General features: G+C 44.9%; 1 protein-coding gene across 2 annotated transcripts in view; it reads left to right on the forward strand.

Moving 5' to 3' along the window:
* Positions 1 to 19305, forward strand: part of lrguk (leucine-rich repeats and guanylate kinase domain containing) — a 122652-nt gene that overhangs the window by 39976 nt on the left and 63371 nt on the right. For both annotated transcript variants that reach the window (XM_039761364.1, XM_039761365.1), the window contains exons 8-9: positions 15361 to 15441; positions 16003 to 16089. In XM_039761364.1, the coding sequence (XP_039617298.1) occupies positions 15361 to 15441; positions 16003 to 16089 (168 nt within the window). The remainder of the gene's footprint in view (positions 1 to 15360; positions 15442 to 16002; positions 16090 to 19305) is intronic.

Here is a 19305-nt window from a genome sequence, read left to right on the forward strand (position 1 = left end):
AGTCTGTGTTTCCACATTGAGGGCCTTCACTTTTGCCTCACCTTGATTCTGCACAGACTGAAGACACTTTGCATAAAATGGCTATTTTTAATGTGATCACTGATGTGAGAGGCTGTTTTCTTGCTACTTCTCAAGTGTTCTATTTTGTCATGGAAATTATTTCATCAAGTGTCTCTCTAATGAGTCTGCATTGTCAGCAGCAAGGTCACACATAAGTCACCTGAGTCCTTTTCCCACTGTCATTCACCTATGTTACTTACCTTGAAAATGTTCAGTGACTGCATAAATCCTTCTTTTTAATGTCAACCAGTTTTATGCATTGTTTTATGGTGTTTCTGTACCATCTTTACATGCCAAAGACCATGTTTTGAAATGTCTTCTTGTAAGATGTGCTTTTAATGTGCAAACAAAATATGTTTTTATTTATCTGAAATGAAGACTTGTGAATCATGAATAGGGAAGCATTATGGTGCACTGAATAGTTCTGGTACCTTAAATGACTAATGATCTGAGATTTCTTGCTGACCTGTTCCATGTTTGTCTGAGTGGCACTTGTGTATTAACTTGCCATCCACTGGAGTTTATCCCTGGTAGTCATACTTAATCATACAGCCCAAAGATAAAATATGTGTGTTTATGTTTTTAGCAACTCTAAATTAGGACTGTAAGAAAAGATTGTGAATTGGGTGCATGTTTGACCATGTATCCATGGAACTGGATCCTGCCTTGTGCCAAGTGGTGCTTGGGATAGATCACATCAACCGATTTTCCAGAAATCCCATACACTTCGATTTCAGAAATTTCTGAAAAAAATCTCAGGTGTACCCATGTTAGTGAGAAAAGTGCTATATAAATGTAAAGAAATTATTATTACTGTTATCCTGGAAACACTCTGTAAAATTATCTTGATGTGATGTCAGTACTTTCCAAGATACAGTACAGCCAATTTTGTGAGGGGAGAGGTGTGTCAAATTTAATTTTTTCATTTACTTCATAAGACCGTATCTCAAGAACTAAAACACCTAACAGGCTCACATTTTGCATACTGATACTTTTATAGGCATATCACATGATAAATTCAAAATGCTTGGTGCAGATGACACCACTTGGTAAGAGCAAACCTTCAAAAATGAAAAAAAAAAACAATATTTTGCATCTTTGGCTTTGCCATGTTTAGGCTTCCAGAAAGCATAATTATAACTGATGCAGCCTGCTGAATTTTTTTCCATGTTAAAAACCTCCCTGTGTTCCACTCCATCTGAACTAGTGTGGTGCTGAGGTATCACCCGTTGCATGGCTGCACTCGGGTCCTAATCTGGGATCCTGAGTTGGTTTGTCGTGTGGTGGGTGCGCCAATGCATTGTATCAGTGCGTGGTCCTAACCTCCTCCTCCTCCTCCTCCTCCTTAGACACTTACACAGGGCTTTTCAAAAAGTAATAAAGAAACAAGAAACTGCATCAGGGTTTGACCAGTAGACCTCTCAAATGTAAAAAAATCATTTTAAGTCTAATTTTCAGACTAGCTTAATGCACTGTGGGAATGTCCAGACATTTTTAAAAATATTCTTCCTGTATCCAACATAGTCCATTCTTTCTCAAAAAAGAAGTCTTGCTTTTCTCATGTGGATCTTTTATTTTTATTTTCCTTTATAAACATGGGTTAAATTCATCTTTTGTCAGTAATGATAATAATCAAGTTCTTCGTCACTAAATTGGATATAGGATTAATGGAAAAAAATCCCCAAAAGGCACATTGAACACAACATATGAACAACTGCCGCTTGATTTATCATTAAATACAACACTAGTTGCAATTAAATGTTAACATCTTGGTATTGCAGCAGCAGGAATGTGACTAATTTCATTTCTGTTTCTATCAAAGTGCAGAGTGCAGGGCATCTTTGTCTTTGAGATCAAGATGGTGCTACCTCCCACTGACTGTTGTAGGTGCACTAAGCAGTACAGTGACACACTGTGATGGCACCCAACAAGTATCGTCTCTAGGTGGCTAATGAAAAGACTGTGCAGGATAGTTTGGATGCATGAAACGTATCAGGATGTTTGATTCCGCTTCACTCGTGTCACGAATCACACCAATCCAACTTTTCATCATACATGCACCCAACATAGCCTCCAATAGGACACTGGTCTAATGTGAGGGGCGCATCTGATCCATCACGAGTGTGATGGTGAGAGGACAGGATCTCAGCTGCTGCTTCAGTGGTGAATATTTCGACAGTCAATTTGACTGTCTTCACCAGACACCTGGCTGACTTTGAGTTTGCCATCTTCTGTAGGGATGTAGCAGGTGGTATTCTTGAGTGCCAGGTACTGTTTTGGCCATGGAGAATTGCATTCTCAGTTTAGAAACATGGTACAGGAAATCATCATTTCATATGAAAAAAAAATTGACATTTCTGGTAACTTATTGATTGAAAACTTAATGATTACCATTATTGACACATGGTGCATTCAGCCTATGTTTAGAATGGCAAATAAACACGAAAGATTTGCATAAGAAAGTTTTGAGAAAGAAGGGATGAAAAAATGAAAGACATTGAAATATTATTTGCACATTCCCACATCCCATTAGGGTGCAATGAAAATGAAATCCAAAAGGGTTGTTTGGATTTGAGAGGTCTGCTGTTCAAACCCAGATGCAGTTACTTTTCTATTTATTGCCTTGTCAGACAGCCTATATAGTTATCTGAATAAGGAAAAAAAATCTAAATTCTGTGTTGGTTACAAACATGTGTTTCTGAGGCCTTAACGTAGCTAAGCCAAAAACTCAATGAAGTTTTGGTCAATTTCAAGGGGTAGCTTTGACCATGCAGGGTAATCTGGACATGACTATACTATACCAATTAATATTCTAGCATGCAACGTCTGAGCCAGCTCTGTGGTTTAGTTATTGAGCTATGGACTTGTGAAGTTTGATGAAAATATGAGGACAGATAAAATGGACACCACCCTCCCCTCTCAATAAACTGGCTATATCTTGGAATGTGTTAGTCTTACATCAAGAAAAAAATTACAGGGTGTCTCCTGACTAACATGGGTACACCTTAAATTTTTTTCAAAATTGTTTGAGTCTGAAGTGGATGGGCCATTGTTTGATTTGACATGGAATGACTCATGTAATAAGGACGGATGGACGAATTGTCATTATCAGTCAGGATTAGATTGACCGTTAACTACATAGAGTGGCACTAGGGAAGCGAACAAACAAATTTACCTCCTGTAAGTGAAGTACTTATTCATATGTTCAGATTGTTTCTATCCATTTATTCACCCATTTTCAATAACAATTTAAGGTTGCAGGAAGCAAGATCTGTCCAGGGAACAAAGAGTACAAGATTAGAAACATCTCCATTTGAACACTTTGCCACCACAGGGCACACTTATGCATATACCTGCGTTCACCCACACTGGACCAGTTTGAAGATCTTAATTAACATAATGTGCATGTCTTTGAGATATGGAAGAAAACCAGTGTACCCTAAGCAGTGCCACACTAACAACACATTGGGAAAATGTCTTAATTCAACATAAACAGTGATTGAGAGCTGTGAGACATTACCCATTGCAACACCATGGTCAAAATGTAAAAATCATTATTTTATTATAGTTTAACATAGCCAAATAACAATGTTGAATCTTTCCTGTAATTGTTATTGGTAACAATGAGCAGACACAGATGGAAATAACAGGTTACCAAAACACAAAGCAGTCCATTTGGTGCCAAGAATTCTCATCCTGACAAATTGCAGTGTATATTCAAAAAGAAGTGGGATCTAATTATGAGTAAGGCAGTTCTTCAGTATGTGCAGTTTATTCAAATTTCTAACACAGTGCACTGCATATAAAGCAAATGACTGAGACTGTTCGGCAGAAGCTGGTAAAAAAATACAGTAATAAAACAACGCTTGGAATCTTCTTAGAAATTCACTATTTTACAGTATGTCTTATAGTATCAGTACTACATAAAAAAAAAACTAGGGAGACTCATGCAATGACTTTCAGTGTGCCAACCTTGTCCTTTATTCAACATGCCACACTCTAGGCCCGCCTGCTGTCAAGTGGAATCATCATAAATTGCTGTATTGTCAGGCTGACAGTCAGGATATAATAATCAGTTTATGCATTCTCACTTGGTCTTTTATATTTAAGGTTATATTTTTTATAGAGTTACACAGTTCTTCATTTTCATGCACTTTAAATGTACAATTTCTAAAATCAAGAGTGCCACATTGTCATTATCAAATAGAATTTAGTAATATAATATTGTACATGTAAATGTCAAATGAGGGAAGTCCTTAGCACCACTAGAGAGGTAAACATAATGAAGGATGACAGATGCATCAAGTTAGAAAATGCTAGAATTACTTGCGCTTTCTTTATTGAATGGTGCCAATATCTTTCCCCATTGCACTCTTAAACGTGTCTACTTCTGGGGTACCAAGTAATGTGGGAAGATCAAGAGCCTTATCTCAGCCCCTGTTGTTTCACATTAGTGAACAGAGTTGATCTGTGACTGTTGAGTGTGCTGTTGTCTGTTGTGTAGGGATTTTCTGTCGGTGTCTACTCTGCCTAGTTAGGAAACCAATGTTAGCAGGTCACCTTTTTACTACTTCTGTAGTGATTTATGACATAAGAAGAATGATTTGTGTATGCATAGCATATTTAGTACAGTTATGTTATTTTTTATAGTATATTTATTTCATGATATACAGTATATAACCAAACTTTAATGACAACCACAAGTGACCTATCATTTCATTCAGAAACTTGTGTCAAAAGACTCACTTCAGATGTCAGCTGTATTAAGGTTTTATAATGACAAACTTTGTGGCTTAGGCTGAGCTAAATATGGGCACAATTAAATAAGTAATTACATGCTGATGGTAGGCAAGTTTTTGAGTGAAAGACAGACAACCCTTAACATTTTATAGAGCTAAAATACATCAGCATGTAAATCAGGGTTTACATATATATATATATATATATATATATATATATATATATATATATATTGTAAAGGACCGAGAGAGACAGTAGCAAGGGTTGGGGTTTTCCGGCCCGTATATTGTACACAAAAACAGGTCAAAATTATAAACAAACAGTTCATATGCGCGACGCCGACTCCTGGCGTCGCGCCATTTTATTGGGGAGGAGCCGGAAGTGGAGGAATGTCGGGAAGGACCGCAAGGGAGGATGGGAAGGATGACGTCAGGGCAAGATGGCGGAGGAAGGGCGGAAGTATCGCACTGCGGTCAATCCAGGCCTATGGTGCAGGAAGGTCTTTTTTTCTATGAGGAAGCAGAGGGAGAAAGTTAATACCCCACCATTCCCTGGCGCGAGTGGTTTCCCAGGTGCTGTCGAATCAATCCGCTGCCTCCTACTCAGCGTGCGTGACACGATCCCCCTTAGCCCAGGACCGCCAGGTCGGGCGGACCTAACCGAGAGGTCGTGAATACGAGAGAGGGCATCGGCATTGGCCTGAAGGGTGCCCGCCGATAAGTGACAGTGAACTTATACGGCTGTAAGTCCAGGAACCACCTGGTGACCCGCGGATTCGACTCTTTGTGCAGGGACATCCACTGAAGTGCAGCGTGATCAGTCACCAGAGCGAATTCGCGACCCAGCAGGTAGTACGGAGGTGGGTCACTGCCCACTTAATGGCCAAGGCCTCCCTCTCCACTGCCGTGCACGGTCTCCCGGTCCATCAGTTTCCGCTAAGGTACATCACAGGGTGCTCGACACCATCGGCGCTTTGGCTCAGCACGGCACCCAGGCCTGTGTCCGGCGTCGGTCTGGAGAATAAACGGAGCCCAAAATCGGGCGTCCGTAACACAGGTGCCGGCGTTAGGGCCTTCTTTAGGTCACTGAACGCGTGTTCTGCTTTGTCGGTCCACACCACGTATAGGGGCGCCCTTTTGTCAGGTCAGTCAAGGGTGCTGCTCTTCGAGAAACGGGAACAAACCGGCGGTAGTAACCCGCAAGCCCCAAGAAAGCCTGCACCTGTTTCTTGGTACTCGGACGGGCCATTCTAAGATGTCTTTAACTTTGGAGCTCTGTGGCGCACCTGTCCTTGTCCCACGAGGTAGCCTAAATATTTGGCCTCCTTTAATCCAAAAACACTTCCGGGGTTTATGCGGAGGCCGGCTTTAGCCAGTGTTCGGAGGACAGCTGCGACCTGCAGTAGATGCTCCTCCCAGGTGCCGGAATAGATGACAACGTCATCCAGGTAGGCGGCGCTATAGGACTGGTGGGCTTCAGCACTCTATCTACCAGGACGTTGGAAGGTCGCCGGGCCCGTGCAGCCCAAATGGGAGGACCTTGTACTGCCAGTGCCCGCTAGGGGTGCTAAAGGCCGTTTTCTCCTTTGCGGATGCCGTTAAAGGAATTTGCCAATACCCTTTTGTCATGTCAAGGGTAGTCAGATATCGAGCCGCACTCCAGCCGCCAAGGAGGTCGTCAATGCGGGGCATGGGGTAGGCATCGAACTTGGAGATCTGATTCAGACGCCTAAAGTCATTACAGAACCTCCAGGAGCCGCCTGGCTTGGAGACGAGGACAATAGGGCTGGACCAGGGACTATGGCTCTCTTCAATTATGTCCATGTCCAACATACGTTTCACCTCCAGTTCGACCTCTGCGCGTTTTGCCTCCGGGAGTCGGTAGGGCCTCTCCCGGACGATTACCCCGGGCTCCGTGACTATATCGTGCTCAATCAGCGCGGTCCGCCGGGTGACTCGCTCACTACCTCGGGATGGCTCGGAGTGTTTGGGCTAACTCCTGCCGCTGCTTGGGGTCAGCTCTTCGCCGAGGTTAAGGGCAGTTGTGCTTGCGAAAGGGAGAGTGACCTACGGAGCTGGGAGCTCCTCTCTATCTCTCCAGGGCTTTAACAGGTTGACATGATAGATCCTCTCACTCGGTCGACGCATTGGGCTGTTTCACCAAATAGTCGACGAGTCCTTTCTCTCCTTAACCTCGTAAGGCCCTTGCCAGTGGCGAGCAGCTTCGAGTGGGAGGTGGGACGAGCACCATAACTTCGGTCCCAGGCGGAACTCCCTGAGGACGGAGTTGCGGTTGTAACACCGGCCTGCTGCTTGCGCCGAGTCACGTGCTCTTTTAGGAGGGGCCTGATCTTTGTGAGTCGGTCGCGCAGTTGCGCTACGTACTCCAAAATATTAGAGGAGGGAAGAGCCTCGGCCTCCCAGCCTTCTTTTAGGATGTCGAGGATTCCCCGGGGTTGTCGCCCGTATAGTAATTCAAAGGGGAGAAGCCGTAGAGGCCTGGGGTACCTCCCGGTAGCCAAAAAGCACGAGCGGGAGGAGCTGGTCCCAGTTCCTGCCGTCGCGCTGACTACCTTGCGGAGCATCTGCTTAAGCGTCTGATTAAATCGTTGACCAACCCGTCAGTTTGCGGGTGATAGACTGACGCTTTCAGGTGCTTTATCTGCAGTAATTTGGCCACCTCCTTGAACGTATCCGAAGTGAAGGGCGTACCCTGGTCCGTGAGGACCTCCTTGGGTATGCCCACGTGAAAACAAGTTAACCAGTTCCGTCGCGATGCTTTTAGTATTAGCGGGCGCAGGGGAACCGCCTCTGGGTACCGGGTGGCATAGTCCACCATGACTAGGATATACTTGTGGCCACGGGTTGAGGGCTCCAGGGTCCCACCAAATCGACCCCTATCCTTTCAAAGGGATGTCCACGAGGGGAATAGGGACTAGAGGAGCACGGTCCCTCCTAGGAATCTGGCGGGTCTGGCACTCCGGACAGGATTGACAGAACCGCCGGACCTCCTCATTGATCCCAGGCCAGTAAAAGCGGAGCTTAATCCTCTCCAGTGTTTTTTCGGCCCCGAGGTGGGCGCCTAGGAGGTGAGCATGTGCCAACTCGCATATCTCCCGCCGGAAGGTACGCGGAATTAGCAACAACTTCGCACCTCGCCCTCATGGGTAGCCACCGGTACAACAGATCATTCTCAAGGACAAAGAAGGGTTCCCGCGGTGTGGATCCGTCCGCTGTGAGCTGTTAGGCAGAACAATCGCATTCCGGCAAAGCGCGGGAGTCATCATTCCACTGCTCCCTCTTAAAGGAGGCGGCGTGGACCGAAATTGATGGTCCAGGCGCCGAGAGGGTCTTGGGGCCTGGGCCCGGGAAGAGTTCCTGGCTAGTCCCTTCTCCGGCGGAATCTTCGGGTCAAGGTCCGTAGCCACAGAAAGGTCCCCCGAGACACCAGCGCCCATAGGGCCTGCCCTTGTGCACGGCGTGGAGGCCGCGGGAGGTGCCTTTTCCCCTCATGACAAGATCCAACGAGGCCCCGAGCGCGAATGGCTTACCGCTGATTCTTTTAGACCAGTCTTGTCCCAGATCACTGGGAAGGGGGTCAGGTAACACAGCGACCGTCATTTGGATTGGTTCCCCCTTCCAGGTAAGATAGCAGTGAGCAGAACGATATGACCTAGTCCCCCATGCACACAGGTAACCAACAAATGCTGCTTTAACCACTGTTGCGGTAAGACGAAACGGCGAGCAACAATGGTAATGTTGCTGCGGAATCAAACAAAGCCACCACGGCGTGCCCATTTAGCAACACCACTCCCGATTCGGACTCGCCAAGGGATGCGGCGGGTACAATACCTCTCCGTGATGTCCAGCTGCAGTCCATAGGCTCCGGGCGATGTGATGGGGCAGTTTGGCAGCAGGTGGCGGTCTCGCCACACTTGAAACAGCGGCGGACCCGGCCTCTCTTTGGCTCTGGCTGGCGCTTCTGCAGCGTCGAGGGGCTCGGGGTGGCCGCCCGTCCCTGCGGTTCCCGCGAGCAGGCTTTTCTGACCCCAAGTCGGAGGACCGCCAACTGACGCTCCAGGGCGTCGAGGAGGCCCGACATGTTCTGATAGGCGTGTCCCGGACCTGCTGGGCGAGGGAACTGGGCATTGCATTGACCAGGCCTTCACAGGCCACCCGCTCGACCACTTTCCGCCCGTCGGGCTCTCTGGCCGTAGCCAGCGGCCCATCTTGCCCCAGAACTTCGAGCGCCTGGGCGCGAAGGGCTTTTCGGGTCAAAGACCCAGTTCCGCCATTCGCCGCCTGCTGGCCCGGCTAATGCCGTGCGGGCCAATATTTCGGGCTTGAGGAGGTCGTAATTAGCGCCTCCTCCTCAGGGAGGTCATAATAGGCCGCAGCGCTGGTCCCTTCAGGTATGGCGCCAAGATGGGCGCCCACTCGGACCGCTGCCACTCGCTCCGGGTGGCCGTCCTCTCAAACATGCCCAGGTAGGCATCGGCGTCCTCCGGGCCCATCGGTACCATAGGGAGGCGGCTGCCTGGGCGGGTCTGGTCTCGCCCGTTGGGCTTCCACTAACCTGGCCTCGTGGCCTCCAGCTCCCGGTTGGTAGCGGCTTGCGCTTGCTGCAGGGCCTGGAGCTGGGCGTTCATTCCCTGCAGCACGGTGTTCAGGTCCTGTCCCTCCGTCATTCCGGGATCTCTATCCTGCCGACTACGCCACTTGTAAAGGACCGAGAGACAGTAGCAAGGGTTGGGGTTTTCCGGCCCGTATATTGTACACACAAAAACAGGTCAAAATTATAAACAAACAGTTCATATCGCGCGCCGACTCCTGGCGTCGCGCCATTTTATTGGGGAGGAGCCGGAAGTGGAGGAATGTCGGGAAGGACCGCAAGGGAGGATGGGAAGGATGGCGTCAGGGCAAGATGGCGGAGGAAGGGCGGAAGTATCGCACTGCGGTCAATCCAGGCCTATGGTGCAGGGCGGTCTTTTTCTATGAGGAAGCAGAGGGAGAAAGTTAATACCCCACCATTCCCTGGGCGAGTGGTTTCCCAGGTGCTGTCGAATCAATCCGCGGCCTCCTACTAGAGCGTGCGTGACAATATATATATATATATATATATATATATACACATACTTCCTTAGAAAGTTGGCGTCCTTCAACATCTGTAATAAGATGCTGCAGATGTTCTACCAGACGGTTGTGGCAAGTGCCCTCTTCTACGTGGTGGTGTGCTGGGGTGGCAGCATAAAGATGAAGGACACCTCACGCCTGGACAAACTTGTGAGGAAGGCAGGCTCTATTGTAGGAATAAAGTTGCACAGTTTAACATCTGTGGCAGAGCGACGGGCGCTAAGCAAACTCCTGTCAATCATGAAGAATCCACTGCATCCACTTAACAGGATCATCTCCAGGCAGAGAGTAGCTTCAGTGACAGACTGAGGAGATCGTTCCTCCCCCACACTATGCGACTCTTCAATTCCACCCGGGGGAGTAAATGCTAACATTATTCAAAGTTATTGTCTGCTTTTACATGCATTTTTATTACTCTTTAATTTAATATTGTTTCTTTGTATCAGTATATACCGTCACCTTATCGTGGTGGAGGGGTTTGCGTGTCCCAATGATCCTAGGAGCTATGTTGTCCGGGGCTTTATGCCCCTGGTAGGGCCACCCAAGGCAAACTGGTCCTAGGTGAGGGATGAGACAAAGAGCGGTTCAACAAACCTCCAATGATGAGTGAAACCTTTGGACGACGTTTTCCCTTGCCCGACGCTGGTCACGGGCCCCCTCTGGAGCCAGGCCTGGAGGTGGGGCCGATGGTGGCGCCTGGTGGCCGGGCCTGCACCCATGGGGCTCGGCCGGGCACAGCCCGAAGAGGTAACGTGGGTCCTCCTCCCCATGGGCTCACCACCTATGGGAGGGGCCAAGGAGGTTGGGTGCAGTGTGAGTTGGGTGGTGGCCGAGGCGGGGACCTTGGCGGTCTGATCCTCGGCTACAGAAACTGGCTCTTGGGACGTGGAATGTCACCTCTCTGAAGGGAAGGAGCCTGAGCTAGCGCGAGGTCGAGAGGTTCGGCTAGATATAGTCGGACTCACCTCGGCGCACAGCTTGGACTCTGGAACCAATCTTGAGAGGGGCTGGACTCTCTACCACTCTGGAGTTGCCCGGTGAGAGCGCCGAGCAGGTGTGGGCATACTTATTGCCCCCACTGGAGCCTGTGCATTGGGGTTTACCCCGTGGGCGAGAGGGTGGCCTCCCTCCGCCGGGGTGGGGAAGGGTCCTGACTGTTGTTTGTGCGTATGCCCGAACAGCAGTTTGGAGTATCCACCCTTTTGGAGTCTCTGGAGGGTTGCTAGAGGGCATACCTTCTGGGATTCCCTCGTTTTGCTGGGAGACTTCAATGCTCCGTGGGCAATGACAGTGAGACCTGGAAGGGCGTGATTGGGAGGAATGGCCCCGATCTGAACCCGGCGGTGTTTTGTTATTGGACTTCTGTGCTCGTCATGGATTGTCCATAACGAACACCATGTTCAAGCATAAGGGTGTTCATATGTGCACTTGGCACCAGGACACCCTAGGCCTCAGGTCGATGATCGACTTTGTGGTCGTGTCGCCGGACTTGCGCCATATGTCTTGGACACTCGGGTGAAGAGAGGGGCGGAGCTGTCAACTGATCACCACCTGGTGGTGAGTTGGCCGATGGTGGGGAAGATGCCGGTCAGACCTGGTAGGCCCAAACGTGTTGTGAGGGTCTGCTGGGAACGGCTGGCAGAGTCCCCTGTCAGAAGTAGCTTCAACTCCCACCTCCGCAGAACTTCAACCACGCCCCGAGGGAGGTGGGGACATTGAGTCGAATGGGCCATGTTCCGTGCCTCTATTGTTGAGGCGGCTGACCGGAGCTGTGGCCGCAAGGTGGTCGGTGCCTGTCGTGGCGGCAATACCCGAACCCGTTGGTGGAACACAGCGGGGAGGGATGCCGGCAAGCTGAAGAAGGAGTCCTATAGGACTTTTTGTCCTGTGGGTCTCTGGAGGCAGCTGATAGGTACCGCAGGCCAAGCGAACGCGGCTTCGGTTGTTGCTGAGGCAAAACTCGGGCATGGGAGGAGTTTGGAGAGGCCATGGAGAACGACTTTCGGACGGCCGAGGAGATTCTGGTCCACCGTCCGGCGTCTCAGGAGAGGGAAGCAGTGCAGTGTCAACACCGTATATGGTGGGGATGGTGCGCTGCTGACCTCGACTCGGGACGTTCTGGGTCGGTGGGAGGAGTACTTCGAAGACCTCCTCAATCCCACTAACATGCCTTCCAATGAGGAAGCAGAGCCTGGGGACTCTGAGGTGGGCTCTCCCATCTCTGGGACTGAAGTCACTGAGGTGGTCAAAAAACTCCTTGGTGGCAGGGCCCCGGGGTGGATGAGATACCGAGTTCCTTAAGGCTCTGGATGTTGTAGGACTGTCTTGGTTGACACGTCTCTGCAACATCGCATGGACATCGGGACAGTGCCTCTGGATTGGCAGACCGGGGTGGTGGTCCCCTCTTTAAAAGGGGACCGGAGGGTGTGTTCCAACTATAGAGGGATCACACTCCTCAGCCTCCCTGGAAAAGTCTATTCGGGGTTCTGGAGAGGAGGGTCCGCCGGATAGTGAACCTCGGATTCAGGAGGAACAGTGTGGTTTTCGTCCTGGTCGCGGAACAGTGGACCAGCTCTTCACCCTTAGCAGAGTCCTGGAGGGTGCATGGGAGTTTGCCCGACCGGTCTACATGTGTTTTGTGGACTTGGAAAGGCATTCGACCGTGTCCCTCGGGAATCCTGTGGGGGTGCTCGGGAGTATGGGGTACCGGACCCCTGATAAGAGCTGTTCGGTCTCTGTACAACGGTGTCAGAGCTTGGTCCGCATTGCGGCAGTAAGTCGAGCCCGCTTCCAGTGAGAGTTGGACTCCGCCAGGGCTGCCCTTTGTCACCGATTCTGTTCATAACTTTTATGGACAGAATTTCTAGGCGCAGCCAGGGTGTTGAAGGGGTCGGTTTGGTGGACTCAGGATTGGGTCACTGCTTTTGCAGATGATGTTGTCCTGTTTGCTTCATCAGGCCGTGATCTTCAGCTCTCTGGATCGGTTCGCAGCTGAGTGTGAAGCGGCTGGGATGAGAATCAGCACCTCCAAATCCGAGAGCATGGTCCTCAGCCGGAAAAGGGTGGAGTGCCCTCTCAGGGTTGGAGGAGAGATCCTGCCCCAAGTGGAGGAGTTCAAGTATCTCGGGGTCTTGTTCACGAGTGAGGGAAGAATGGAGCGTGAGATCGACAGGCGGATCGGTGCGGCATCCGCAGTGATGCGGGCTCTGCATCGGTCTGTCGTGGTGAAAAAGGAGCTGAGCCGTAAGGCAAAGCTCTCAATTTACCAGTCGATCTACGCTCCTACCCTCACCTATGGTCATGAGCTATGGGTAGTGACCGAAAGAACAGGATCGCGAATACAAGCGGCTGAAATGAGTTTCCTCCGCAGGGTGTCTGGGCTTTCCCTTAAAGACAGGGTGAGAAGCTCAGTCATCCGGGAGGGGCTCAGAGTAGAGCCGCTGCTCCTCCGCATCGAGAGGAGTCAGATGAGGTGGCTCGGGCATCTGATCAGGATGCCTCCTGGACGCCTCCCTGGTGAGGTGTTCCGGGCACGTCCAACCGGGAGGAGGCCCCGGGGAAGACCCAGGACACGCTGGAGGGACTATGTCTCCCGGCTGGCCCGGGAAGCCTTTGGGATTCTCCGGAAGAGCTGGAAGAAGTGGCCGGGGAGAGGGAAGTCTGGGCCTCTCTGCTTAAGCTGCTACCCCCGCGACCCGACCTCGGATAAGCGGAAGAGAATGGATGGATGGATGGATGGATGTATCAGTATACTGCTGCTGGATTATGTGAAATTCCCCTTGGGATTAATAAAGTACCTACAGTATCTATCTAAATGACCTTGGTATTTAGTTGGTAATAAAAAGGTGTTGTATAAAATAATATTTGTCTAAGCAAATGTTTAGCATGACCAATTTATGAAAGGTTTTTTCCTCCTTTTGGTATTTGAACATTTATACTTTCTGAGCTGTGTTCTTGGTAGACTTGATGCTTCCAAGACAGGGTCCTAACAACTTTGAATTGGACTAGTTGCATTTCAGAATGTTAGGTTATGTGTTATTTTTTAATTTTGTTTTACTCTTCATGAAATGTGTATGATGTAACTAACAAAATATACATAAATATGAGCTAACTTTGATATCTGTGTATATATATATATAGAGAACCAAAATAATCTGTAATCAGTTGTTGTTGAAACTCTAGATTATACATGCAAACAACATCAATAAAAAATATCCCATTAACTCTTCCACCTACTCATACAGTACAAACTCATTTCAAAGTATAGCTATGCTGTTCTATGCAAGTGCACAGGAAATTTAAAGTTTTTGGTTAGTTTTTAAAAGTTTCTCAAAATTGTTGTATAATTTGCATTTCAACTGCTGAGTAAAAAAATATTTTTTTAAATACTTTTAGCTGCCTGAGGCTAAGAAGCAGGTATTTTGTTTTTAAATATTAAGTGGAAAGATAAACTCTCCGGCACAACTGAAAAGTTTTTTCAAGCATATCATTTAGCATATCATATTTATTTAGAAACCTGAATAGCAAAAGCTCTTGATTTAAATTACCAATTATGCATGAACAGTTACTCCACATTGCAAGCAGCACAGCAGCTTGCCTCTTCAAACTTCACAAAAAAGAGGAAAAAAACTTTATTAGGAAAAAAGCTGCATTGAATTGTCCCTAATGATTCAAGAACATAAGAAATTTGACAAATGAGAGGAGACCATTTAGTCCATCAAGTCTGTTTGTTTAGCTAATAGCTAAGCTGTCACAGTATGCCATTCAGATACCTCTTACAGTAAATTACTGTAAATGTCAGTGTTCCATTAGAGCGGCAGCAAAATGGCCCTGCTGTCTCATCTCATGTCTCCTGAATCCTTTGTTTAAAGTGTGTACCAGGCACTGCTTTGTGCATTTTCAGCCTGCTTTGCATAGATGTTTCTGTAGGTACTCCACTTTTCCTTCACCTTGTGCCCTTTCCTTCACCAAAGACTCAGGGATAGGCAATGGCTCCCATGATCCTGAAACTGATAAACAGATTAGAAAATGGCTGAAAGGAAGCATACATATTCCAGTCTAAGTATACTTTCACAACTAACAGTCAGAGAACCAAAACCAGAGAACCATTAATTTGTTGATTTTGTGTTGTTGATCTCTGTTCTTTGTAGGGACATTGCATTTAATGACATATAATTTCCATAAAATCTTTAGATGATGCTTTCTGTTGTAATTCGTCAGTACGATTGCATAATCTATTAATTAAATGTTTTTAACTTCTTAAGGTAAGTGACTGAATTTTTGCTTGTCATAATTTCAACTAGACGGTTATCTTTGTTGAATATCTGTTTGTTCTTATTATTGTAAAAATGATTAATTAGTGTGAAATATTTGACTGTTTTCCTTTATTTTACAAAGTTAGCTAATCGCTTTTAAATTAATTGAACAGGTGTCTGAAGTTAATGAAGCTGCACACCTACAGGATCTGCCACTTCTCAGAAAGTTAAATCTTCAAAATAATCCAATTCAGGTAGGAGGCACAAATAATGTTTTGTTAATAAAATTGTCCACAAATATCTTCATTTATTTAAATACTTGAAATTGCTATAAAATGTGAAAATATCAAGATTTTTTCTGTGGAAAAAAGTGTTATTTCAGTGTCAATTATTTTGATCTTAAAATGTTATTGTTTGAACATTGTGTTGTAAAACATATTCTATCTGGTGTTAGAGTACATGATCAAGTTTATTTTGCTATATACTGTACAGTAAGTGAGAATGATATGTTAATTTATTATTGATTTTGCAGATAAATTATCCTAATTAACTTCCCATTGTTTACAGTATATCTAATAATTGCTTGCTGTGTTAATGGATATGTGAAATTTATTATTTGACCTTTATTAACCAAATTGCTACAACTATTTATATAATCTCATTATCTTTAATCTTATGCATTTGTGTGGCAATACAATTTGTAAAAAAATATTTTTACTTGTATCAAATATTTCAGCTAAAATGGAAAGGATTTTTCCCATTGCTTCTCTTTGAGTTTTATTTTTATTTATGTTACGGTTCAATCTTTATTCTAGGAACATCCTGAGTATCTTCTGTATGTGCTGTTTGTTCTACAAAGTCTGACTCATTTGGATGAAAGAAAGTTAAGTGTTGAAGAAAAGGTACTGCGGGACTAAATCAAAAGTTTTTCTTAATTACTTAGGTATAGATCCTTAGACTGGCTATGTTTGTACTCTGACTAGTTGTAGTCTTGATTCTTTTGTACATTAAAAAAAAAACATTCTAACTCTATATTAGCAAAATTTCGCCATCTGCATGGAAAAAATTAAACAAGACTTGCATAGATGGTCAACCCTTCATCTCACACTAGCTGGAAGAATTAACACTGTTAAGATGAATATTCTTCCTAAGCTCCTTTTTTATTTCAAAACATCCCAATATACATTAATAAATCATTCTTTAAGCAATTAGATTCAACAATAACCTCATTTATTTGGAATTCTAAACATCCACGCATCAAAAGAGCGACCCTACAAAGACAAAAGGCAGAAGGTGGCATGGCTCTACCTAACTTCCAGTTTTATTACTGGGCGGCAAATATACAGGCGATAAGAACCTGGACACAAATAGAAGAACATACACAGGCTTGGACTGCAATAGAAGTAAAATCCTGCAGTACTTCTTTGTATTCCTTGCTCTGTGCTCCAATAAACACACGTTATCGGCAATACACTAATAACCCAATTGTGCTCCACTCACTTAGAATCTGGAACCAATGTAGAAAGCATTTTAAGACGGAGAAGCTTCTATCTGTGGCACCTCTGCAAGAGAACCATCTCTTTCAACCTTCACAAACATATGCAGTTTTTAATATCTGGAAAAAATTGGAATTAACTTGCTTAGAGATCTTTATATATAGACAACGTCTTTGCATCCTATGAACAATTCCATTCCAAATTTAACATTCCAGCTACAAATTTCTTTCACTATCTTCAAATCAGGAACTTTGTTAAACAGAACCTTCCAGATTTTCCTCATCTTGCACCCTCATCCACGCTGGAAAAAATATTGTTCAATCTCAAGGAATTAGACTCCATCTCTACAATATATAAAATCATTTTACAATCCCTTCCTTTCAAAGATCCAAGAGTACGCTGGGAAAATGACCTCTCAATTAATATATCAGAAAAGGAGTGGAAAGTAGCAATGCAGAGAATTCACTCAAGCTCCATATGCGCAAAGCATACAATTATACAACTCAAAATTATATATCGAGCACATCTGTCTCGACTAAAACTCTCAAATGTTTCCAGGGCATGATCCAACCTGCGAACGTTGCAACCAAGCCACAGCCTCACTGGGTCACATGTTCTGGGCCTGCTCCAAATTAACATTATTCTGGACAAACATTTTAATTACCTCTCAGACAGTCTTGGACTCACAATCCCTCCTAACCCATTAACAGCTGTGTTTGGGGTTCTTCCAGAGGGGCTTAAAGTGGAGAAGGACAAACAAATTGTGATTGCATTCACTACACTCTTGGCACGCAGACTTATTCTGATAAACTGGAAGAACCCAAACTCTCCTCTTTTAAGTCAGTGGGAAACCGATGTGTTATATTATTTAAAATTGGAAAAAATCAAATACTCAGTTAGAGGATCCGTACAGACTTTTTTCAAAACACTTCAGCATCTAATCAGTAATATTTTAAAATAAGTTCATAAAGCACAGAGAATTTATTAATTTAGGTATGGTTACAAGCCTTAAATTTAACGCCGTTCGGCTTGCTCTCTCTCTCAGGGGTGAGGATTGATCTGTTCTTAACTTAATTTTTCTTTTTGTAAAAACTTGATTGCTTTGTATGGATTGTAATAAAATTAATAAAAAAAAAACATTCTATTTGGTTCTGAATTCTTAGAGAATTAATTCTTTCCAATGAGATTTATTCTTAGTATTCTTCATATCACCAGCAATGGAAAAATACTACATACTGTACACCCTTGCATATGTTTATACTGCAAAGGTGATTGTAATTATTTTGCTTTAATTTACTCTCGAGTGGAAAAGGGAATAAAAAATAGTCTAACACAAAATATGAGCCACTGGCAGTTGGGATATAAAAAAGGTCAACACGCACATTCATTTTTATACTTCTGTTCTCAAGGAAAATAAAGCAAATCTTATCTAGAATGGTGTTTTCAGGAGTAAGATGAAGTGTAAGAAATTTTCATTGTGACCTGTACACATACAGAGTGATTTTACAAGCCGGTTTTCACAGGGTAGACATTTTGTTGAATATGTACAGAGGTTAACTGTCTGGGGCATACAGCTTTTGTCACCCCGGCTTGTTTCCCATTTAGCATGTGTCTGTGTGAGAACGTGCAGTTTATCTAGCCTCAGTCAGTGAGTACTGTATGTCCAATTGCTTATAAACAGTTATTTTGCACCGAATATTTATAAACATCCATTTATGAAACTGTTTACAACTGAAGTAGTAGGTACATATCTGTTCTGTCTACTTAATTTTGTGAATAATACAAAATAAATTGTTAGTGTGGAACAGCGGTAAAGATTTAAAATGGGAAATATACCACTTTTGATAGTGTGGTATTTAAGGGAATACAGATTCCTTTAAGTCATGAAAAATAATGTAAGAGTCCTTTCTAATTTAATACGTTGCTGTTCTTTCAAACAAGATAGCAGGTTCAGATCTATGAAATCCTGTTTTTAGGTCTTACTCTTGCATAGAACCGCCCATTTGTTTTAGGTTTCTTATTTTGATATATTTTTATTTACTTTACATGTCTTTCTGTCTGCTTTAACAAAATTCTGGACACTCCATGTCAAGTGCCCACACAACATTAAAGAACGATCTCATATAGCACCTACATAAGGGCTACCACCTACAGGAAGGGGGTATGGGCTGGATGTGATGCCAATGTGCTGACAGGCCAGAGTGGAATAGACTAAGCATGTTAGAATTTGGCAATGGAATGAACTAATCTGGATCATTAAAAATTTAATCCGGATATATATTTTTTGTGAGAAATCCTCCATTATAAAGAAATCTTTTCCTGTAAAATGTTATAAGATTTAGATGCTTTCCTAGAACTTTCACATTGGAAAGTGTATGATATACAGTATAGTTGTGTTGAAATGTTTAAGAATCATTTGAGATTTTCTGTATTCCTGCATGAATGGCTCACAGATGCAATGTCTGTGTTATCTAAAGTCATGTCATACTGTAGACAGTCTGGTTTAATGAATGGCACACACAATCAATGCTACATTGCCATGTCTTTATTGAACATATGTTTTAGATATATAAATTCTGGAGTAAAGGAATGTTAAACGTAAAATAATGTATAAAGATGGTT

The sequence above is a fragment of the Polypterus senegalus genome, chromosome 8, assembly GCF_016835505.1.
Source record: "Polypterus senegalus isolate Bchr_013 chromosome 8, ASM1683550v1, whole genome shotgun sequence".
Lineage (NCBI taxonomy): Eukaryota > Metazoa > Chordata > Cladistia > Polypteriformes > Polypteridae > Polypterus > Polypterus senegalus.